Genomic DNA, 25,048 nt, shown 5'->3' with positions numbered 1-25,048 from the left:
CCGTTACTCCCCAACCCTGGCTATACCAGTATACCTTCATCTATCTTTATGTTCGCATTCGCTAAACGCTAAATTCGGTCAGAACGGCACTAAGACGAAACAGACACCAGAGGGCGGAAACGATCGTGAAACGTTTTTTCGGTAATTGTTTTTAAAAATTGAAACCTCCAAACCAAACCGGAGACCTTATAGTAGTTTTCACAAATGACATTGCACAGAATGTACCTTCCAAAAACAATAATAAAACGTTGCTTAAAGTGACACCGGTGGTTGGCACGACGAGAAGTCAAGACAACAAAGTAGGATTTGGTTGATAAAGCCGCACTATTGTGTTATTAACGAACAGATCTGATTTCCAGGAAATCATTTGAGCGTTTATCTGCCGGTCGGTGCTGAGAGGAGGAGTCGGCATGCGTTTCGCCTGGCGCAGAGCGCGCGCGGAATTCACCCCTTCCGGACACAGCTCGACTCGAGCGAGCGCATCCACGGCCGGCTGAACGCCGTCCGGACTCTTGTCTGTCTGTCTCTCTTCACCTTTCATAATAAAACTCACTGATCCAAAGATACACGCGCACTGCTGGATTCACCACACGCTGCTCTTTCTTGGACTCCGCTGTCAGTGTCAAGAAGGTGGGTGACAATTAAACACAGTACAGTTACTTTTGTTCATTATTTTATCTATAATTAGAGTAAAATGTTTATTAAGTGTCAAATTCAGTCTGTGACATAAATATGTAGGCATGTGTTTTATATCAGAGGCAAATTCACAAATAGTGGGTCAGAGACATCCTCAATAGGCAGGCGCCCAGGGCGGCGCGACAAGGTACCTGATCGATCGCCCCTGTACAGAGCTCGCAAGATCGCGATGAGAGAAAGGTGCCCCGAATTGTGCCATCCGGCCCCAGGCTCGCGTTAGGTAAAAGGTGCCCCAAATCGTGCCTCCCCGAGCTCGCAAGATCGCGATGGGAGAGAGGTGTCCCAAATCATGCCACCCCGCACAAAGCTCGCAAGATAGCGATGGGGGAAAGGTGCCCTGAGATGTTCCTGACAGGCTACTCAGCCTAAAATGCTCTAAATGGTTAGGATTATAGATGTTCATAATGCATCCTTACATTCCGAACAAAAACATAAGATAACCATAATCAACAGTATAGGTACACCGTGACACAGGATCGACCCAGTGGTTTTGAGAAAATAAGTAGCCTATCAACCATGTGATTGCTGGGCAGATTTGACAAAGTCATTGATGATTTGGCATCAGTGAAAACTAGGAGGGGAGGGTTACACTTGAAATGAGGAATTATGTGTAATAGCCATTTTCTTTATTTATTGACTCTATAATTTAATTGTGCAATTTAGGTTCTGTATATGTAATGTACTTGTTAATATAATTTGATATATATATATATATATATATATATATATATATATATATATATATATATATATATATATATTATATTATATTATATTTATATGTACAGTACTGTGCAAAAGTTTTAGGCACTTGTGAAAAATGTTGCATAGTGAGGATGTCTTCAAATATAATTACTTAAATAGTTTTCATTTATCAATTAACATCATACAAAGTCCAGTAAACATAAAAAAGCTAAATCAATATTTGGTGTGACCATCTTTTCTTTTAAAACAGCACCAGTTCTCCTAGGTACACCTGGACACAGTTTTTCTTGGTTGTTGGCAGATAGGATGTTTCAAGCTTCCTGGAGAATTCACCACAGTTCTTCTATCTATTTAGTCTGTCTCAACTGCTTCTGTCTCTTTATGTAATCTCAGACTGACATGATGTTCAGTGGGGGGCTCTGTGGGGACAATGAAATCTGTTGCAGGGCTCCCTGTTCTTCTATTCTAATCTTTTCTATTTGCAAAATTAATGTTTGGGAGTCTAACATTTATATTTCCTATTGACACACTAAAGCTGAAGATATAAATAACCATCTTAAGACAAATGCTTTTGTGAAATGGATTGTGCCTTTTTGCACAGTACTGTATATATATATATATATATATATATATATATATATATATATATATATATAAATATATTTCAGCTCTGTAGGTTCTTACATTGTAAGTGAATGTTGGCCAGAACCTTGAAGCTCCAAAAAGTACATAAAGGCAGCATAAAAGTTATCCTTAAGACTCCAGTCATTAAATCTATGTCTTTAGAAGTGATATAATAGGTGTGGATGAGAAATATATAGATAATCCCCTTTTACTCTAAATTTCCACTTACACTTTCAGATCTGAAAGTAAAACTAAACAGGTATCACATGTGACTTTAAGATGTGAAAGTGGAGCTATAGAGTAAAAGAATTATTTAAATATTTATCTGTTTCTCACCCACACATATTATGTCGCTTCTGAAGACATGGATTTAACCACTCGAGTCTTATGGACTACCTTAATGTGTTTTTTGTAGCTTTAAAGTTCTAACCAATATTTACTTGCATTGTATGGATCCACAAAGCTGAGATATACTTCTAAAAATGTTTTCATTTGTGTTCAGCAGAAGAAAGAACATCATACACACCTGATATGTCATGAGGGTGATTAAATGATGATAGAATTAAACTTTTTGGGTGAACAAACACTTTTATATAATTTGTGTTAAAGCATAGTTCTGTAAAAAAAAAAAATTGTTAACACCCTGAAATCCATAATTTTGTTGTGGGGTTTTTTTGTGGGGGGGAGGATTATATGCCTCCCCTCTGGTGTGCAGCTTCTTGTTTAGCTATGTATTTAACAAAGTTTCCTTTATTTATGCTGTTGTGTATATGTTTTTATTTAAATCAATATTAGGCTCATATAACATGGCATGAGCGTTTAGGGATGATTCACCCAAAAATGAAAATTCAGTCATCATTTACTCACCCTCATATTGTTCCAAACCTGTTTGACTTAATTTTTTACTATGGAACAAGAAAGGAGATGTTGGGCAGAATGACAATCTCAGTCACCATTCACTTTCATTGCATGGAGAAAAGCGATGCAATGAAAGTGAATGGTGACTGAGATTGTCATTCTGCCTAACATCTCCTATTGTGCTACTTGGAAGAAAGTCATACAGGTTTATAACAAAACATTGATGTCATAATTTTCAATTTTGGGTGAGCCATCCCTTCAAATGAAGGCAAATAATTCAGTATCATGTACAATAACTGTTTCTCCTTGTGCAGTTAAAGGCATTGCATATTTGAAGAACTGCTTTATTTGGCTTTGACTGTTTGCGTCAAGCACGAAATTTGTATCTGGTAAAGCCGCGTGAATCATCTAAATAAGTGAGATGGAGAGCGTGACAGTGAGAGCTTGAGTAAAGGTGCTGCTGTGGTTTGAGAATATGGGTTTTTCAGATGGTGAAAGCGGTTCAGTCTCTTAAGTTATATCTAGAACTATGTGATATTCAGCTATTTGTATTACCCGTACCATTGCAATCATTTTCGCTTTAAAAATGTCAGGTCTTTTCTTCATCTGTGTCGTGAAGTTTGTCAGTTTGTGTGTTGTTTACGGTGTATGTCAATCAGTCACCCTCCTCTTTCCTACACTGACTGTATATGGGAATCATGAGTACTCTGGAGCATGTTGAAGTATTTTCATAATGAAACTGTTGTTGTAAGGTATCATATGTGGTTTGATGAATTTAAACAAATAGCAGAGAGAAGAGTTTAGGTGAAAAACAAAATGGAATGTCACTAGGACTAGATTAGGCTGTAGACTTCATCACTTCCTGTTCTGTACAATGTTACCTCCTGGCTGCACTCCCCTGGTGCAACAGGAGGAAGTGGGTGCGGCTGTCCAGTAAAGTTGTCCAAAACTCAACATGGTAAAACTGACCAAGTTAAAATCTCTGTAGTGGCTTCAGCTTATTGGTAGACAGCTCAGCACCTATCAAGCAGTTTTGATGCTTTGCCTATTGTGTTGTCGCTTTAGCTGGTTATGTAAAGAAAGCACAAGAAAGCAAGAAAAATAATGTATCCAGAGGGTTTTTTTTTTTTTTTTTTTTTTTTTTTTGTCTGTTAGGGTATGTCTGACCTTGATTGTATTGATTCAACCTTCAATTTCACAACCTTCTTTCTAGTTGACGACCTTCTGCAACAAGATGTTGCTAGGAGGTTGCTATGGTGTTCTGGGAGGTCACTGGGGTATTGCTAGGTAGTTGCTACGGTGTTGTGAGTGGTCGCTAGGGTATTCTGGGTGGTTGCTAGGGCATTGCAAGGTGGTTGCTAGGGTGTTCTGGGTGGGTGCTAAGGTGTTGCTAAGTGGTTGCAAGGGTGTTCTGTGTGGTCGCTAGTGTGTTGCTAGGGTGTTCTGGGTGGTTGCTAGAGCATTGCTAGGTGGTTGCTAGGTACTCGTCGAGTACTCGAGGGGCAATGAAATGTACATAACTGTATATATGATAACATGTCTGACAAACGTATTTGGCTGCTGCATTGCATCTTGTTGTTCCAGTGTATTCTCTATTCATTATTATAGGCTGTTATAAAATAATCTGTTACAAAATGTACAAAAGATTGCATAATCAAAATATAATGCTTCATATTTTGTCATTATGTGAAGATTCGATGCCCAACTCAATGAGAGAATGTGCACAATGCACATATGTCTGTTCTTCCTTCAGGTTACCATAGTAATCTTAGTAAGCATGCACCAGTTTTTTTTAGTTACTGTCTGAACCGTCTATTTTCAAATTGCGGTTGGCTTAACAGGAGACGCCATTACTATCACGTTTTTAATATGCGTGTTAAGTTGAAGTTCAGTTTTGAAGACGCTGCATTCTGTTAAATTTAGCTGCGCTCTGTCTAGATATATGAAACACTTGCCTGCTTTATATGCGCTGCTTCATGGTTGCCTGGCGGTTGCTAAGGTGTTCTGGGGGCTCGCTAGGTGGTGGCTAGGGTTTTCAGGGTTGTCTTCATTTTTTTTTTTTTAAACATTCAAATTTATATGTTTCCCAAATGTACACAGGCTAAAATACTGACTGTTAATGAAAGCCATTTCATGGAATCTCACACTGGAGGAAATTTACATCATGTGTAAAAAGGAAGTGGCTGAGTTTGTGGCACCTGACATTATGTTCCCAGGACACACTTTGCTATTGTCCTCTCTCTCTCTCTCTCTCTCTCTCTCTCTCTCTCTCTCTCTCTCTCTCTCTCTCTCTCTCTCTCTCTCTCAAATTCAAAAATGGCTTTATTGGCATGACTGTAAATAATACAATATTGCCAAAGCAGAGGTTGTATGTAATAAAATACAAATAATACATAATAAGCAATAGTTTTTATGAAAGTTAAACAACATAAAATATTATAACATTCCTGAATGGCAGAAGACCACAGTGTTGACATAAAACTGAAGATCAATAACATGTCTACATACTGTATACACATACAGTATATTCACACACATACATGTACTGAGGATCACTGTGGTGAACAATTGGGTGCCACATTGGGGTAATACACATAAAACATATTCACGCACCCACAGCTAGCGCTGCTGTGTGTCCTTCTCCAAGTATTGTTTTGATTTTTTCTTTTTCTGTCATGGTTGTAAAGTTTTGATGCTGTTTGTAAATTTATCCATATAAATGTCCCTAGTTTAATTTTGGACAGTGAAGGAGAAAGTATCTCTCTCTCTTCCTCTCTCACTACTTTGTCTACTGTATGAGGTTTGTCCAATGGCCTTAGTTTGTCTTCTTGCATTCACTGTGTGTATCACTGTGTGTATTGAGTGCTTTCATGAAAAGTTTTTGTGTATATGAGTGTGTGTGTGTGTGTGTGTGTGTGTGTGTGAGAGAGAGAGAGAGAGATAGAGAGAGAGAGAGAGAGAGAGAGGATCGCAGTGACAACTTGTTTCCTGGTGTCCTATCATTCCTGTTCCAGTCACACAAGACTTCCTGTTGGTGGGGGAGGAAACTTCCTCTGTCTAAGAGTAGAAGAATTAGGGGATAAGGGAAGGCAAAGGATGAAGGAGCTGCAAGAAAAGTGAGAGAGAAAGAAGAAAGATATGAAAAAAGAGAAAGAAAGAGGATGGTTAAAAAAAGCCTTTGTAAATTTAGTTTTAATTCTTTATGAAAAGTATGTTACGTATTTGTTGCCTGTGTAACAAGTTGTCTTGAAAGGTTTTAAATGTTTTTGTGTCAGAGGCAAGACTGACAGAAATAAAGAGAAGTGCCTCAGAAAAGAGGAAACAGTGTGTCAAAAAAGTGAGGATGTACACAAAGCTGTAAAAAAAATTTTTTTCACACAGTATGTACATTGTGAAGTAGTGCAAACGCTGTAGCATTTTTGTTGTGTATTTATGTTTATCCTCTCTCAAAATCCACTAAAACTGGACAGAATAGAGTGTGTCCAAGTGTTTGTGACTTTTTTGACATTTCTTTTAGTATGTTGCAAGGTGTATGTGTGAGTGTAAACCATTGAATTTCACCACTTGTGTTGGGCCTCACAATTGCTGAACATCTTTGTCCGGCCTCAGTTTCACACCTTCTTCGTTCCACTTCCCCATGCAGATGTAATCTGAACAATCTTTTGTACCTTTGAGTCCAAAAGATTGTGATCATTCACAATATGACCTAAATACACTCTCCATCTTCATGAAATTTGATTTAATTGTGATCTGAAAATGGTCTTCTTTGCAGTCTAGTGCTGCACTAGAGGGTCTCTTGCATTTGCTGTTGGTTAGCCCTCAAACCCTCAGATGCAACTTTTTCTTATAGGCACAGCTGTAAATGCCAAGGTTGGTGAGAATGTAAGAGGGCTCTGACACTGTGAAACACATTGAGCCTGCCATTATACACAGTTGGCTGCTTATACATTATCAAACTTTTCACAAAACTTTGATCATGTCTGTGGTATTCTTTTCAGTCTTGATCAACTTTGACTTTTTTTGTTTTAAAAGCCATCTTTAGTTAATTCGTTGTTTAGTTGATTGTTTGTCAAGAACTTTGGGTAATTATCTTAAATTCTTTTTATGGCTACTGGAAATGTGACAGGGTTACATAGAAAAAAAAAAAACTGTTGGATAACAAGAAGTTTAACTGCAATACATTTCGCCAGATGAAGTTGTCAGTTGATGTCTGACTGATAGTGCACACTTCACACACTGCATACACATCTGTATATTTATGTGCCAAACCACTCTCACTTTCGTGTGTGGTGTCAGTGTTCTAGTTTAGAATTTTTTTGGTAACACTTTACATTAAGATCCTATTCTTTAACATGAGTAAATGCATTAGGTACCATGAGTGAACAATTAACAATATATTTTGTACAGCATTTATTAGTCTTGGTTAATGTTAGTTAATAATACTACAATTGTTCATTGTTTATGTTAGTTCATAGTGCATTAACTAATGTTAACAAATACAAGTTTTGGTTTGAAAAAGTATTAGTGTAGCACTAGTGAATGTTGAAATTAACATTTACTAAGTCAAGTCATTTTTATTTGTATAGCGCTTTTCACACCACACATAATTTCAAAGCAGCTTTACAGAAAATCATGCTTTAACAGAAAATGAAACTGTAATATCTATAAAGTCTTAAAGTCATCATTGTGTAGCTTGATTAAATATAATTGTAAATTGTGCATAAAATTAAATAATTAAATCATAATTGTATTTAGAAACCCAGTGAGCATGCCGAAGGCAACTGTGGCAAGGAACACAAAACTCCATAAGATGTTGGTTAATGGAGAAAAATAACCTTGGGAAAAATCAGGCTCACTGTGGGGGCCAGTTACCCTCTGGCTAAATTCATGAATATAATGCCAATATTACTTATTTAGGTGCAGTGTAAGTCATGGTTTAAAATTATTAAATTAAATAAGTGTGAAGGGCCAGTGTTTAAACAAAGATTTTGTAAGAACTGTAAGATTAATGACTAATGTCTTTGAAGTTCATCCTGGATTAACTACTGAAGTTCACATAGATGCATTGTCCTTTGTTAGTTGGCTGATGAAGGCTTTTATTGGCAGTTAGTTGATAGTCTATGTATTCCATTATAAGAGTGTAGTCCATCATTAGACCAAGGTGATGCAGGCAGATATCAGTGAGGTGCATCGCAGTTCAACCAGCAGGTCATTTCGGTGAGGTCTTTCCTAAGTTCAAGGTTCAGGCAGTGGCATATGAAGTATCCCTTGTCTTATGGTTGGAGTTGGCTTCAGTTCATCCCCTGAAGTTCATTTTAGTAGACTGAAGTGATGTCTGGCTGGCTAGTCGTGATCACTCAGAGATATGAATCCTGAGGTTGAGACAGGGAAACAAATAGAATAATATTAGCGTAGATGCCATTCAATTTATTGCAGAGTTATAGATTATGCAGACCTAACTAAAGCAGCGTAATTGTGAGTTGATGGATAAATTAGGTGTATACCTGGCTAAATAGATGAGTCTTTAGTCTAGACTTAAACTGAGTGAGTGTGTCTGTGTCCCGAACAGTGTTAGGGAGACTATTCTATAGTTCAGGAGCCAAACAGGAAAAGGATCTACCTCCTTTTTTGGATTTTGATATTCTAGGCACTATTAACAGGCCAGAATTTTGCGATCGTAATGAACATGATGGAATATAGTGTGATAGAAGGCCACTTAAGTACTGTGGAGCTAGACCATTCAAAGCTTTGTACGTAGTTAACAGAATTTTAAAATTAATATGAAATTTAACAGGTAGCCAATAAATATGATCATATTTACAACGATGATAAAATGGGGCTAATATGATCATATTTATTTGTTCTAGTCAGCACTCTGGCTGCTGCATTTTGAACCAACTGAAGTTTTTTTATTGAACTTGCTGGACATCCTTCCAGTAATGCATTACAATAATCTAGTCTTGAGGTCATGATTAAAACTAAGATTAATTAATGCTTAATAAGTATTGTTCATTGTTAGTTCATGTTAACTAATGTCGTTAACTAATGTTAACAAATGGAACCTTATTGTAAAGTGTTACCATTTATTTAAACACTGTAAATACACCTCTTCTCATCTCATCTTTCCTCGTCTCGTCTCGTCTTCTCTCCTCTTTTTTCTTTTTTTAAATGATTGCATGTGAGAGCAAAGAAGGAACATCTGCGAGGGCTTCCCAAAGGAAAGAGATTATAAGACATGGGACATCTCTTTAAGATCTCAGTTTAAGGATGAAAATTTTCAGACATTTTCATAATCAGTTGTTGTGAAAATTAACAAACAATTTACCGTTAATGTTAATACCAGAAAACGCACGTGGAGGACTCCAAATAATATGTGCATGTAGCCTACTTTTTAAATACGATTTAAATTAAAAATCTTATCTTAAAAGAAATACAAGTACTCCTAAAATGTTCTTAGTTCAGTGTATTTTAATACATTTAGACTGTATTTAGTATTTCTACTAAACATTTATTAACTGTTTGGCCAATTCAACATACAACACAACACAGAGTAGATTTAACAATGTTCTGTGTTAGTTTTTAACACTCTTGTAGAGTGGACTCATGGAGACACCAATGAGTGTTAATTTAACACTGGGGATTTTGCTGTGTATGAACAAAACAACTCTTAGATGCAATGGAGATTCTTAAAGAGACATTATCAAAATGGAAATAATAAGGATGGGCGGTAACAATTCTCTATTATTTTCTCTAGCAAAATGATACACACCTATTGAGAAGAAAAGCTTGTTGTGATTATTGTAGATTTCTTTAACATGACGTGCTTTTTGCGTTTGCATGTTTGTGTGCATGGATTTGTTCACACTGTGATATTTTCTCTTTGAATGTTTATGAGAATCTAGGAAAGGGAGGAGGGGCAGTGAGAGTTGAATGTTAAATACAAGTATGTTTGGAATACTTTCGTGAGGCAGAGAGAAAACTATAGACCATAGATTGGACAGTTTGTCCGAGGGGTGGAGCAGTGGAAGTCAGTGTGTGTTGTGTATGTGTAGCCCGTTGCAGCTGGACCTGTCTTCAATCAGCAGGAAATGAGGGAGGCTTTAGCAGGCCGGACAGGAAACGCTCACAAAACTGACATCCTGTTGATCCACTGATGGTCAGTCAGATAGGAACACAGGACATAGCTTTTTACAGTGAAAGGGTATTCGTTGAGCACATTTGTACATTTTAAAGGGGAATTTTTACAGAGATAGAACTTCCCATTTTATAGACAGGAAAGTAAGAGGAAGTAGCACAAAAAAGTGTTAAGTCACATTTCACTTTCTGTCTTTTACTTATGTATGCCTTCATATCTCTCTCTGTCTTTCTCGCTCTCTTTCTCCCCAGGAAGATGGTGTATATGGAAAGCTGATCTGAGGATCTAGTGAGACGCAATCTGATTATGACGACCTCCCATTGACTTACACTCCAGTAATCCATTCATTATGTCTACACCCCGACTAAATACTGTGGCAAACATAGTAGAAAGTTTTACATAACATACGATAAATACACTCATGTCATAACACCTTAGCCACACTCATCAAAATGTATGAATGTCATTGTGTTACATTAGATAGTGGCATTTATTTTAATGAAAGATAACGTGAACACACATTCAAACTGTTCAAGCTAGAACAACTGTGTGAACTTGAGTGGAGCTTACACTAAAAATGACTAGTCGGTTAAACATAATTACAAATAATAGCTAAGAAAAGTGAGGTTAGTTTCTTTTTTTTGGGGGGGGGGGGGGGGATTTTTCCCCTTTTTCTCCCAATTTGGAATGCCCAATTCCCAATGCGCTCTAAGTCCTCGTGGTCGCATAGTAATTCGCTTCAGTCCGGGTGGCGGAGGACGAATCCCAGTTGCCTCTGCGTCTGAGACAGTCAACCCACGCATCTTATCACACGGCTTGTTGAGCGCGTTGCCACGGAGACATAGCGTGTGTGGAGGCTTCACGCCATCCACTGCGGCAACCACGCTCAATTCACCATGCGCCCCACCGAGAACAAACCACATTATAGCGACCACGAGGAGGTTACCCCATGTGACTCTACCCTTCCTAGCAACCGGGCCAATTTGGTTGCTTAGGAGACCTGGCTGGAGTCACTCAGCACACCCTGGGATTCGAACTAGCGAACTCCAGGGGTGGTAGCCAACGTATTTTTACCACTGAGCTACCCAGGCCCCCTGAGGTTAGTTCTTAGAAAAGGTCTCATATTATTTGTTTGTAGATGCCTCTTGGTTTGATTTTGACTTGGTTTGCTGTCTAATACTATGAAATGTATACACTTTTAATGACTAAATGGAATAGTTTACCCAAAAATAAATAATTCTCTCATCGTTTACTCACCCTCATGCCATCCCAGGTGTGTATGACTTTATTTTTTCTGCAGAATACAAGTGAAGATTTTTAGAAGAATATCTCAGCTCTGTAGGTCCATACAATGCACATGAATGATGACCAAAACTAGTTTGAAACTCCAAAAAGCACATAGTGTCCATTTTAGTAGAAAACATAACACAAATATGTCATGTTAAGGCATACCAAGAACAACTTAATCTTATCTATGCAAATAATTATGTGGTTATGTCACATATTTGTTTGATTTTGAGTCAGAGTGCAATGTCTCACATTAGCTTAAAGGGATAGTTCACCCAAAAAATACAATTCTGTCATTATTTTCTCACCCTAATGTAGTTACAAAGAAATATGTTGTTATTTTTTTCTGTGGAACACAAAAGTAGAATTTTTTTTAATGTTTCGCAGCTCTTGCTATACATTGACTGTTCATAGTGACCAGGGGCTATCAAGCTCCAAAAATAATAAAATGATTATTTTTTTTTGGTCCTTTTTGCAGCTAGACAGCCCCTGGTCATTATAAAGCACAACAATCTTGTTCTGGAAGTAAAAATCCCATTTGTTTTTTCTCCATGTAGAATAGATTTTTAATTGTTAACTTATAAACTTTTAAAGACAGACCTACTCTGAGCTCCGAGGGTGTTAATCGATCGTATATGCTTGTGTTGAAGCCATCAGTCCATGTTATTTCATCGACATTTAAAATGTTTTTTATTTAGTAGCGGAATTACTGGTGAAGAACCACTGAAGGGAAACAATCCACCAATCAGAGAATTGCGGCAAACAAAGTGCACCAAATGAGGCCTGCAGCAACCATCCATCATTTGTAAATGACGCAACCGAGTTTATCTCCCTACACTCTCAAACGAATTTTATATTTGCATTTATCTGAACATTTTGCAATAAAATAAAATTACATTGTTTCTATACTTATAATGTAATATACCAGTATTTCCATAATTTGTAATTTGATTACTTAGTTAGCAATGCTTCACGGGATTGTAGTTTATTCCCTCCTTAAAGACGTCAAGTCCACAATCTACCTTTGTCCTTTGTCTGATTTTCAAATACTTTTATGCTTCAAATCAAAGTTTGTAATGTTGTGATTCACCTTGGAGCTGGTTGTTCTGTTTCATGGTTTATAACTGTTTTACAAAGGATTTTTATAAAAATCCCTATGGAAAAAATGAATGGGAAAAATACTTCTGGAACCAAGATGGCTTTAAATAGGCAGTCACTTAAAGGGATAGTTCACCCAAAAATGAAAATTCTCTCATTATTTACTCACCTTCATGATATCCCAGGTGTGTATGACTTTCTTTCTTCACCAGAACACATTTGAATTAAAATAGAAAAATATTTCAGCTCAGTAGGTCCTTAAAATGCAAGTGAATGGAGATTTCTCTTTTGAAGTGCCAAAAATCACAGACAGTCAGCAAAAACATCATCCATATGACTCCAGCTGTTAAATTAATGTCTTCTAAAGCGATATGATCACTTTTAGTGTGAAAAAAGATAAATATTTAAGTACTTTTCAACTATAATCCAACGCTTCAGGAAAGAGTGGAGTCCAAACGGTCTCTCGTGTGATGTATTCGCGTTGGTAAGCTCACGTTCTCCACTCAGTTGAGACATCCAGGAGAAGCACACAAACGCACCATTGTGAATAAAGAAACCGATAAATACAGATCTAAACCAAAATAAATCAAGCTACTGAACAGCTTTCCTCTTCCTCACTTGTAAACAGCAATTCTCTTCCACGTGTGTCGCACGTGCGTCAGTTCTCGTATGTTTCAATGTGAGCCAATGCGATTATGTCACACGTACATACTGCTGCAGAACGGAAACATGATTTAGAGTTGTCTTAAATATTTATCTTTTTCCCACTAAAAGTGATCGTATTGCTTTAAAAGACATTAATTTAACAGCTGGAGTCATATCGATGACGTTTATGCTGACTGTCTGTGATTTTTGGACCTTCAAAAGAGAAATTGCCATCCAATTGCATTTTAAGGACCTACTGAGCTAAGAAATGTTTCTATTTTTCTTCAAATGTGTTCTGGTGAAGAAAGTCAGTCATACACACCTGGGATATCATGAGAGTGAGTAAATAATGAGAGAATTTTCATTTTTGGGTGAACTATCCCTTTAATGAACGAATTCATTGAATGGCAAGAGCTGTGTAAAGATCTTCAAAAATAAATAAAAAATGACAGCATACAGGTTTGGAACAATATGAGAGTGGGTAGTAAATAATGACAGAGTAAAATATTCCTTTAAACATAAACCACTTTAACTGTATATAAGAACTGCACTGGCAAGTCAGAATAGCTTGAATTTTAATTGTGTCTGTGTACCTGAATTTAGAGTGTGTTTGTTCTAATCCATCTCATTATACTTACTTTCCTCTTCTCTTGTTTGTATGGGAAGAAACTCTGTTTCCAGGGTGATGAGCTGTGCTCTTTGAAAATATTAAATATTATGGGCTGTGCTTGCTGTAAGCAGAGGAAGGCCAGTAAAGCTTCCGCAGTGTCGAATGCCAATTCATGCGACACAGGGAATGGGACCCCGGCTTTGGAAAGCACCCGATACATTGCGGACCCCACTAGTAACTCAGGGACAGGGCTGATCCCGAACTTCAATGATTTTCAGAATACAATCTCCCCATGTCTATTATCCAATCTTAACCAGACCCGCCCAGCTGGACTCACAGGTGTGTAAAAAAAAAGAAGTATGTTGAGGTGTGATTTTCAGTATGCATTTCTTACTGACACACCTAGCTGATAACAGTGTTACTTCCCTTACTGAAACAAAATGTGTGTGTGTGTGTGTGTGTAGGAGGGGGTGTAACACTCTTTATAGCACTCTATGACTATGATGCTCGTACAGAGGATGACCTGAGTTTCCAGAAAGGAGAGAAGTTCCATATTATCAACAATACGTGAGTGTAAAGCAGGAGGATTAGAAAGATTTACATGCTTTCGTTTTAAGCAATATACCACAAAGTCAAAATAACAACAATATCTTCTTTTTTTGACACTTTCTCTGTTCCTCTCGTGTGTTGTTCTTTCTTTCACCTTGACCACCCTTGTCTGTTCTACGTTATCCTGACTTTCTGTCTCCTGCCCCTCCACAGTGAGGGTGACTGGTGGGAGGCCCGGTCTCTGGACACAGGGAAGTCTGGGTACATTCCCAGTAACTATGTGGCCCCTGTGGACTCCATACAAGCTGAAGAGTGAGTTACACATGAATATACCATTTCATTGATTTTACAATGACTGATTTTAAAATACATCTGTGTGTGTGTGTGTGTGTGTGTGTGTGTGTGTGTATTTGCACATGTAGGTGGTATTTTGGCAAGTTGGGTCGGAAGGATGCAGAGCGACAGTTGTTAGCCCAAAACAATCCTAGAGGAACATTCTTAATACGAGAGAGTGAGACAACGAAAGGTAAAGTCTTTAAATTTAAAGCTGAAGTATGTCATTCCTGCGACACTAGCGCCACCGAATGGAATTACAAAAATAAACCGTGTTTTCAATCAGCTTTCCAAATATGGCCCATGTTTGCTGTTGTTAAAACAGTCAGATAATCCCGCCCCCAACTAACGCCATTGGTTGAGTAACGTTGTTTGGGCGGGTCGCTCAAAACAGAGGAATTTTTATAGTGTCACAGAGACAAAGTGTTTACAGTTTTTGAGAAAATTAACCTATGAATGACTTATAGTTGACAGAGGTGAAATAAGGTAGAAACAAGACTGCAGTACAAGATTTGTAAAAAGCATGACCAGTTTAGTGCAGTTTAGAAGAGAGAGATTCATTCATTCTTAAGGATTGCTTTGTTTGAAAACCAAACCTGTCAGTTGTGGCCATTTAAAGCAAGTCAATGTCCCAATATAAAAACTCATAGTTTTAAATGTTTATGTCACCAAAAAATAAAAAAAACTGAAAGGTTATCACGTCTGATGTTTCAAGCCATTGAAAATATGGTTGAAAGTGTCTTTCTGTCCATCCCCGATTCAGGAGCGTACTCTCTGTCCATTAGAGACTTGGACGAGACAAAGGGTGATCATGTCAAGCACTATAAGATACGGAAGCTGGATAATGGCGGATATTACATAACAACAAGGACACAGTTTGACACTGTCCAGCAGCTGGTGGAGCATTACAGAGGTCAGTGAGACACCATTTACACTTCACACACACCCTTAAGGCCAATTTATAGTTCTGCACTGAACCTATGGCGTAGGCTATGCGTAGCCACGGCAGTTACGGCATAGCCTACACCATTGCCTGACGTGAATGGTTCCAAAAACAAAAAACATCCAATGAGCGGCAGTTTTGTGGATGGAAACACCTTGTTGATGAGAGAGGTCAGCAGAGAATGGCCAGACTGGTTCGATCTGACAAAGTCTACGGTAACTCAGATAACCCCTCTGTACAATTGTGGTGAGAAGAATATCATCTCAGAATGTTATTCTGAGATGCGTGTTGGCGCTGTTTTGGCAGCACGAGAGGGACCTACACAATATTAGGCAGGTGGTTTTAATGTTGTAGCTGATCGGTGTGTGTATATATATATATATATATATATATATATATATATATATATTATATACAACAGTTAGTTCCAGTCCTCGAATATGATTGGACAAGAGACGTTCCATGAGTACATGATGGTCTCACACCATCAGCACTCCGACGCTTCACTATTTGTATCATTCCGCTTCTGTTCGTACCATTCTAAACTAAAGTGTAAGAGCAGTGCATACGTGTTAAGAGCTACAGTTGTAATCAAAATTATTCAACCCCCCAAGACAGTAAGGATTTACAAAGGTAAGTGTGGAGGTGAGGGCGTGGTCGAGTGCCCTTCTGAGGAGAGAGAAAGCGGTAAAGACATCCACCTGAGAAGAATTGTGACTAATTACCATCTCTATGTTCACAGTGAGAGTCGGGGGAGATAAAAAGACGGTCAGTTCACAGAAAGAGGAGAGAGACAGACAGACAAGAGTCTTCATGTCTGTCCCCTGAGAGAGAGAGAGAGAGAGAGAGAGAGAGAGAGATGGTAATTAGTCACAGTTCATCTCAGGTGGATGTCCTTACCGCTTTCTCTCTCCCCAGACCGGTGCTTGACCACCGTAACCTACACCGAAAACCCACAGGTAACCTCAGGAGAAATACAGGCTGCTCTGGAAAAAGACAGTGTGGTTGTTTCAAGGAGCACAATACGACGATACTTGAACAAAAATGAGCTGCATGGTCGAGTTGCCAGAAAGAAGCCAATGCCACAAAAAAGCCCGGTTACAATATGCCCGACAACACCTTGACACGCCTCACAGCTTCTGGCACACTGTAATTTGGAGTGACGAAACCAAAATAGAGCTTTATGGTCACAACCATAAGCGCTATGTTTGGAGAGGGGTCAACAAGTATTGTGCTCCTTGAAACAACCACACCGTCTTTTTCCAGAGCAGCCTGTATTTCTCCTGAGGTTACCTGTGGGTTTTTCTTTGTATCCCGAACAATTCTTCTGGCAGTTGTGGCTGAAATCTTTCTTGGTCTAACTGACCTTGGCTTGGTATCAAGAGATCCCTGAATTTTCCACTTTTTAATAAGTGATAGAACAGTACTGACTGGCATTTTCAAGGCTTTGGATATCTTTTTATATCCTTTTCCATCTTTATAAAGTTCCATTACCTTGTTCCATTCTGCTCCTCATGATTCAGTTTCTAGCCTGCTCAGTGCATCCACGTGAGAGCTAATTCATTGACTATTTATACACAGACACTAATTGCAATTTAAAAAGCCACAGGTGTGGGAAATTAACCTTCAATTGCCATTTAAACCTGTGTGTGTCACCTTGTGTGTCTGTAACAAGGCCAAACATTCAAGGGTATGTAAACTTTTGTTCAGGGCCATTTGGGTGATATCTGTTATCATTATGATTTAAAAAGGAGCCAAACAACTATGTGATAATAAATGGATCATATGATCACTATCCTTAAATAAAAGTTTTTTTGCATGATCAGTCATATTTTCAAAATCAATGCCAAAATTTCACAATTTCTGCCAGGGTATGCAAACTTTTGAGCACAATTGTATATATATATATATATATATATATATATATATATATATATATATATATATATATATATATATATATATACAGTATATCTGACTCGTGTGCACCAGCTACCACGAAATAGGGAGGAATACCCCCGCTTGGGTAACTATTTTTCCACTGAGAAAATAGGATGAATTTGGCCAAAATGACATTATCTTCAGAAAGCTGACTAACACACTACAGCATCTCTGCTTGAGAGTGGTAACAGGTGATGGCACACGCTCCATATCTCTCTCTCTCTCTCTCTTTCTCTCTCTCTCTCTCTTTCTCTCTCTCTCTCTCTCACACACACACACACACACACACACACTCTCCATAGACATAATGATTTTTATACTGTATGAACTATAGATTCTATCCCCTAAACCCAGCCCTCACAAAAAACTTTCTGCATTTTTACATTTTCAACATAATTTAGTAAGCGATTTGAATTATGGGGACACTAGAAATGTCTTCATAAACCACATCTGTAGCATAATAAATGTGGTTTATTGTGCTATAAATGGGTTTATTATGCTATAAATGACATTTTTGAATTACTAATGAAGGCTTGGATGCATCATTTGGTTTGAACTAGCAATGGTAGATTCTGATCCGTCGTGTAAGAAAGTAGTTCCATGCACAAATGCGTTTTTTTAGGACCGTACTCAGTTTTTCCTAATTTTTTTACATTTACTTGTGCATTGAACTGTTGTATATAAGCAATATCACACTCGCAATCATGCTATATGGCCCTAAATCAGCACTGCTGTGATTACCTGTGGCCGAATCACAGCAGTGCTGATGTAGGAACATATTGCACTCTTGCTCATGTGATATTGCTTATATATATATATATATATATATATATATATATATATATATATATATATATATATATATATATATATATATATATATATATATATATACTGTATATATTTCCCGGAATGAATATTTAAATGCACTAGAAAAATATTAATATTTTCATTCAATGTTACATTCTCTTTACAAAATGATTACTAGGTTTTTATTTTTTAAATAATAGCTGGAACTTATACAGCAATAATGTAACTCCATGACAGTGATAGCATATGGTGCATAACATTACTGACTGGTTTATAATTTTTAATTCTTAGTGATGCTTCCAAAACAATCACATCATTGTTGCAATTCATCTATGTTAGCAAGCTAGGTTATGTTATCATAGTGACAAGTACTTTTAAAGACAAAAACACATGTATAACATCAACTAATGTAAGATTTAGTGACAATGCAGCACTGACCTGATAAGGCAAGTGACACTAGACCTTATAATTTTAAGGACTTTTGGATATAGATTTTGTCAAGGGTTTGCAAATAGGATTACCCCAGAATATACCATCATTTTTTGACTCTTTGTCATGTTTTTATTCACTTGAAAATAAGTTAAAAGGTCAGTTTATCTTTGGCCATCTTCATTTGCTTACCTCTTTTATTTCCTCTTATGTCACTGCAATGATGTCTTTGCTTCAACCAAGTGCATAGTTTGTATCAGTTTGTGTTAGTGATCCTCCAACTCAACCTGTCAGTTTGGTGCTATCGGCCTTCCTGTTTCATTATGTTTCAAATCAACAGTCATTCTCGCACACCCACACACATGTACACTTGCATGCATATAATGTCAGAATCAAATAATTTAATGCCTTGTTTTAAGTGAATAAATGTAAACATGAAAATGTGTTCCAAATGCAGTACCTATAAAAAAATGTATCATAAAAAAGTAAACAAAAATATCATTATAATCAAACATTGAAATATATTAAAATATCCTCAAAGTGCATAGGCCCATTAATATGTGAACGTATTAAAATTACATTACATAATTTTGCAGATTAACAACAGCAAATGTGTGATTTACAAGCCTAACATATGGAACAAACACTGGGCCAATTTTGCATTAATATTAGTAATCATATTACCAAGGATTTGGTGCATGGCCTTTGTCGTCAACAACTAAAGTGTTTTCTCTTCCCTTTTAAAGTTGATAAACCCATTTATTTTGCTATCCTATTAATGTGCAATTATATGGTTAGTTGCATTTTATTATCTGCATTTAGCTTTGTTTTTGCCCCGCTGTCTGCGACCCTATTAAACAGGCCTAAGAGCAACCGCTTTAGCATAACTCAGCAGCAGGTTAACTCATCTAAAGTTAGCTGCCACAACAGACTGTAGTCACCACTGAAAACAGCTCTGTCGCCCTCTGCTGAAAGTACATGTATCGTTCCAGTTTGTCATGTATGTGTATGTGCATGTCTGTCTTATGTGAATGTGTGGTCATGCTCTAGCTTGTGAGTATGGGCAACATTTTTGTGTTATTGTATATGTTTGTTTTATATTGCTTTATGGTTGTGTCCTCTTTAACTCTCTGTCTCTTCTCGTTTATATCCATTTCAAACTCTGTTCTTCAGAGCGTGCAGCAGGACTGTGCTGCCGTTTGATTGGCAGCTGTACGCGGGGCATGCCTAAGTTGGCTGACCTGTCAGTGAAGACTAAGGATGTTTGGGAGATTCCCAGGGAGTCACTGCAGCTCATTAAGAAACTGGGCAATGGCCAGTTTGGTGAAGTGTGGATGGGTAGGAACCACAAAAAGTGTGGGAACATGTTGCAGGAGTAAGGGAACAGAGCCTGCACACCTTGTTCATTCGATCTTACAATGCCTTGCAAAAACGTTCAGTTCCTTAACCATTTATTTCATTGTGTCTTTGTTAGGGAAAATGTTGTTTAACTGTGTAAATGCTGTTGAGTGTTTGCAACACAGGGGCTGAAATACTTATTCCAACAACAAGGAATATTCAGGGTTAAAGACAAGTTAAGCTCAGACAGCATGTGTAGCATAATGTTGATTACCACTGAAATTAATTTAGGTTCTTCCCTCAGTTATTAAAAAATGAAGCAAAAATCACTGTTACAGTGGGGCACTTATAATGGAAGTGAATGGGGCCAGTCTGTAAACGTTAAAATACACACTGTTTCAAAAGTATAGCCACAAGATATAAACATTATACATGTTAACACGATTTTAATGCAAAAAAACAAAACAACAAAAAAAAACAATCTATGTTCTACATGATTTTCGTGTGATAATATTAGCGTACAGGGTCTACAACATTGCATTGTCAAAGCAATAAAGTTGTAATATTGGGTCAGACTTTACTCTGATAAGGTTAATAAGTGATTTTATCACTATAACATTTTGTTAACATGTATATTGTTTGTATCTTGTGGCTATACTTTTGAAACGGTGTGTATTTCAATGTTTATGAACTGGTCCCCTTCACTTCCATTGTACAGTAAGTGCTATACTGTAACCGCAATTTTTTCCTTTTTCTTTTTTAATATAAATGAGGGATGAGTTGAAATAATTTTTGGTGGAAAGCAACATTCTGCCACAAATGCTGTTGATTGAGCTTAAATTGTATTGAACTGGGAACATTCACTTAACAATATGTTGCATTTAAATAATTAAGTGTTTTACAGAGCAAACAACATCAAACAGAACAAAATTTCAGTGTAGGATTGGTAATTCACTGTGAAAGTGAAAGAACTGGTTAAAGGACCTGATTTTGCAAGGCACTGTTCATAACTAAATGCATGAATGGAGGACGTATATAAGGCTGTGCTGTTTTTGTTCTCTTCCTCTGATCCTTCTAACATTGCATGCCATTTCACTTTTCCACCCCTTTCTCTCTCTCTCTCTCTCTCTCTCTCTCTTCCCACTCTCAACAGGTAGTAATGATGGTTTATGTTGCTACTTGACTAAAACCTGTCCAAATGCCACGCCCCAAACATTGGGTTTAGGGCGGGACGCCTGGGAGATCACCCGGGAAACACTGCAGCTCAACAGGAAGTTGGGACAGGGTTGTTTTGGCGACGTCTGGATGGGTGAGAGGGATACATCAGCCAGTGTCCTCCAGAGTCTGCATTCGCTAATGCCAGTGCTCCCAGCACATCTTTTCAAGCACACTATTTTAGTCTAAAATTTAAGTACACACTTCTTAATGCTATTCTTCTGTTTTGTGTATTCTTTTGCCAATGCACTAAGTCTTAATGACATGGTGACAGGTCGGCCACTCATAGTGCTGATCATCCAAAAGGCAAATAGCACAAATGCTGTGTTCGACCCTGCTTTGCCAATCATCAGTCTGCGTTCAGTCTATGGTTCTGAACTGTCAGCTTATCTGCAATAGCACCAAGTCAGCTAAACCCCAATAGCATTTTAGTGCTGTGGCGATGTTCATTGTGACATTAAAAATGCATCAGTGCATTCCCCAAATGATGCATACATTTTCCAAAAACCTTCAGCTCTTGCTCGGGAGCTGTGTTCTTTCTGTTACGTGTTCTGTCGTCTGCAGTAATCCCAGCTTCCTGTTGCTTTGGTGTGTGGCCAGAATCCCAGGTGCCTCTTCAACTGTCTCCTCATACCCCATTTCTCATCTCCCACACTATTAATCACTGTATGTCCAAACGGTTCTTCCAACTTTTTTTGACATCATTTCTATATGTAGGCATGTGGAATGGCACAACTAAAGTTGCAGTAAAGACCTTAAAGCCAGGCACCATGTCTCCAGAGGCCTTCCTGGAAGAGGCCCAGATCATGAAGAGGCTCCGTCATGATAAACTGGTCCAGCTGTATGCTGTGGTGTCTGAGGAGCCCATCTACATCATCACTGAGTTCATGAGCCAAGGTACAGAAAATTATACACACACACACACACACACACACATACACACACGAACAGGGTCTCTGAAAGGACTCTTAGCCAAAAATGAAATTGTTCTATATCAGTGTTTCCTGCACATTTTATATGCCTCTTTTATTTGACACACCAAATTCAAGTCATGGTGCTTCTACTAGCAAGATGAGTTAAATAAGGGGCTCTATTTCCATGGCCATGCTAAGCGCAGCGCTACGCACTACGACCGTGCGCTACGTCTTATGCAATTTTTTTGAGAGCACTAATTCTAAGCACAATTTTCATGCCAGCACAAAGCACAAGTGGGCGTGGGTGGGAGTGTTTGCACTACCTGTGGGTGTATGCGCACACACTGTGGGTGTATAGTATGTTAATGAAGTGGCGCAAAGCGCATTTTACAATTTTCCTGAGAAATAGGTCATTGCACTAATATGTTTCAGAAGCACTTCTGTGTCTAAACTCAGTTCCTACATTTGCAGTTTGGACATTCCACCAGCAGGTAGTTATAAAGTTCATGTCCAAATACAGAAAATATTGTGAAACATCAAATTATGTCCCTGACAATCAGTTGTATATTTACAATTGTATTTATGATCTAATTTGTATTCATATTTTTCCACCTGTTGTCATAGAGTGATTTTTAAGTCACTGCAAAAGTGGGCAGTGGAAGAAGTTGGAGAGGGTAAAACGTTTGGATTTGGGGAGGTGGTTTCATATTATTTTTTAACCACTTTGTTATTTTGTTTATATTTTTGTTTCATTTGAAGTGTTATTTGAATGTAGAAATAATTTTTGGTTACAATTTATTAATTACATTTTTGAAAACAAAATTGAATGGTAGAAGTAGGTCCGCATTAAGGTACCCTGGGGCTTACACTTCTGCTGGGCACTACCAGTCATCTGACTGGGTACTGTTAAAACAAGCCATGATTTGTGTGTCAGTAGATGTAAATGACTAATAATACTCTACATTCTCTATAAGTTAATGGACTGTACATCCAAATCCTGAACCACATTTTCCATGCGTATAAAAGGAGCATGTCACACAGAAATATGCCTGACATTCAACAAGGAAGCAGTTAATACACAAAAAAAAACATAAGTCCATATTTCTATTATTCTAGTTCATTGCATACAGTCCATTTACACAACCAACTTCTTATGAATGTGCAGTCTTTGTTTATATCGATGATGCTTGAGAGAATGGACTGTATAATAGAATGCAGACAGTGCAATAACCGGAAAAGAACCTCCAAAATAAATTGCACTTGACCCCGCCTATTAGTGCATTGCACGTACAATATCACCAAACCCACTTACGTCTAGACTTGGCAAATGTTTTCATGAAAATACCAAAACTTCATAGCCGTGCCCATAGACTTTGCACGTATTATTTAATGCATAGCGCTGCGTTTAGTGCTAGTGCTCTTAAAATATGGTCCAAGGTGTGTTATTACAGAGACATCTAAAATATGTGTAGTGGATCATGATTGGGGAAACTTTTTTCTGTACAATAACTTCTATGCCTCTATGCTTTTGCTATTTAGGAAGCTTTTTGGACTTTCTGAAAGATGGAGAAGGCAGGAATTTGAAGTTGCCTCAACTTGTGGATATGGCAGCACAGGTAATGCTTCTTAGTCAAGTGATATTTAGCAAAACATTGTAATCAAAAGCAACTTACACTATACCAATTGCAAGCAACCTGGGACTAAGTGGTAATAGAGCATAACTGGGTTCTCAGTTAATTCCCAGGTATACTTTGTTTTTGCATATTCTGGATCGGCTCGCGCCTGGTAGACCGTGTTGCCTTTGTGAGTATAGTCTTCTGACCGCGAGCGAATATGAACGCGTTTGACGCATGTCCACTACAGCTTCTTTGTGATACTCTTTTAGTAGACTCAATAGTAGGAACATGCTCCGACGAAGCGCACAGACAATGACCACGTCTGCTAGTCTGCTAGTCTGGCCGGTGCGCGGTCATACCATGTGGACTGGCTTATGACCAAATTTACGTCACATATACTGTGCGCGGAGCGACCATCAACACGGACAACCAAAGTATACTCAGGCCTTAACTTTTCAAATCTTAGATGAACTTGGAATTAAACCTGCAATGTTTGTATTAGTCAATTAGTAAACATCTCCTCAGACATGTTCTAGTGTCTTCTGAATCATTCACCAAAAAAAATTTATTCTGTTGACTGAATATAAAACAAATTTGTCTGACAGAATTTTAATTTTTGGGTAAACTAGCCCTCGGTTTAATCTGGTTTCCTGAGAAACATACATAGCTGTCTGTAAATGCTAATGATAAAGGAAACGTAATATTTGGCAGTACTATACAGAGTATTAGTCATCCTTTGAGCGCTAGAATTCAAAGCAATAAATTGTCAATTTAAATTGTAAAAGGATTTATACATTATTTAGTAGTAATTCATGTACTGCCTTCAATTTATGCCCATTTTATGATTTTGTGCTGAATTTATGCTGTTTCTTTAGAAAAGTTCATACTGGAGGGCCTGTGTAGCTCAGCGAGTATTGAGGCTGACTACCACCCCTGGAGTCGCGAGTTCAATTCCAGGGCGTGCTGAATGACTCCAGCCAGGTCTCCTAAGCAACCGAATTGGCCAGGTTGCTAGGGACGGTAGAGTCACATGGGGTAACCTCGTGGTTGCTATAATGTGTGGTTCTCGCTCTCAGTGAGGCACGTGGTGAGTTGTGCGTGGATGCCGCGGAGAATAGTGTGAAGCCTCCACACGCGCTACGTCTCCGCGGTAATGCACTCAACAAGCCACGTGATAAGACGCGCGGATTGACGGTCTCAGACGTGAAGGTAACTGAGATCCGTCCTCCGCCACCCGGATTGAGTCACCATGAGGACTTAGAGCACATTGGGAATTGGGCATTCCAAATTGGGGAGAAAAGG

The 25,048-nt window shown here is 38.1% G+C and overlaps 1 protein-coding gene across 9 annotated transcripts in view; it reads left to right on the top strand.

The window, feature by feature from the left end:
• The first annotated feature begins 414 nt into the window (after positions 1-414).
• Positions 415-25,048, top strand: part of LOC127421316 (proto-oncogene tyrosine-protein kinase Yrk-like) — a 28,254-nt gene continuing 3,620 nt past the window's right edge. Inside the window, exons 1-11 of one of the 9 annotated variants that reach the window (XM_051664313.1) lie at positions 415-630; positions 10,274-10,306; positions 13,715-13,997; positions 14,123-14,225; positions 14,421-14,519; positions 14,630-14,733; positions 15,304-15,453; positions 19,837-20,001; positions 21,155-21,310; positions 21,934-22,113; positions 23,670-23,746. In XM_051664313.1, the coding sequence (XP_051520273.1) occupies positions 13,766-13,997; positions 14,123-14,225; positions 14,421-14,519; positions 14,630-14,733; positions 15,304-15,453; positions 19,837-20,001; positions 21,155-21,310; positions 21,934-22,113; positions 23,670-23,746 (1,266 nt within the window). In that variant the 5' untranslated portion in view covers positions 415-630; positions 10,274-10,306; positions 13,715-13,765. Of the gene's footprint in view, positions 631-10,269; positions 10,354-13,714; positions 13,998-14,122; positions 14,226-14,420; positions 14,520-14,629; positions 14,734-15,303; positions 15,454-19,836; positions 20,002-21,154; positions 21,311-21,933; positions 22,114-23,669; positions 23,747-25,048 lie in introns of all 9 variants that reach the window. The other 8 variants (XM_051664314.1, XM_051664311.1, XM_051664310.1 and 5 more) reach the window with 8 other exon arrangements.

Source organism: Myxocyprinus asiaticus, chromosome 30 (genome assembly GCF_019703515.2).
Source record: "Myxocyprinus asiaticus isolate MX2 ecotype Aquarium Trade chromosome 30, UBuf_Myxa_2, whole genome shotgun sequence".
Taxonomy (NCBI): domain Eukaryota; kingdom Metazoa; phylum Chordata; class Actinopteri; order Cypriniformes; family Catostomidae; genus Myxocyprinus; species Myxocyprinus asiaticus.
This window is presented reverse-complemented; position numbering and strand designations above follow the sequence as displayed.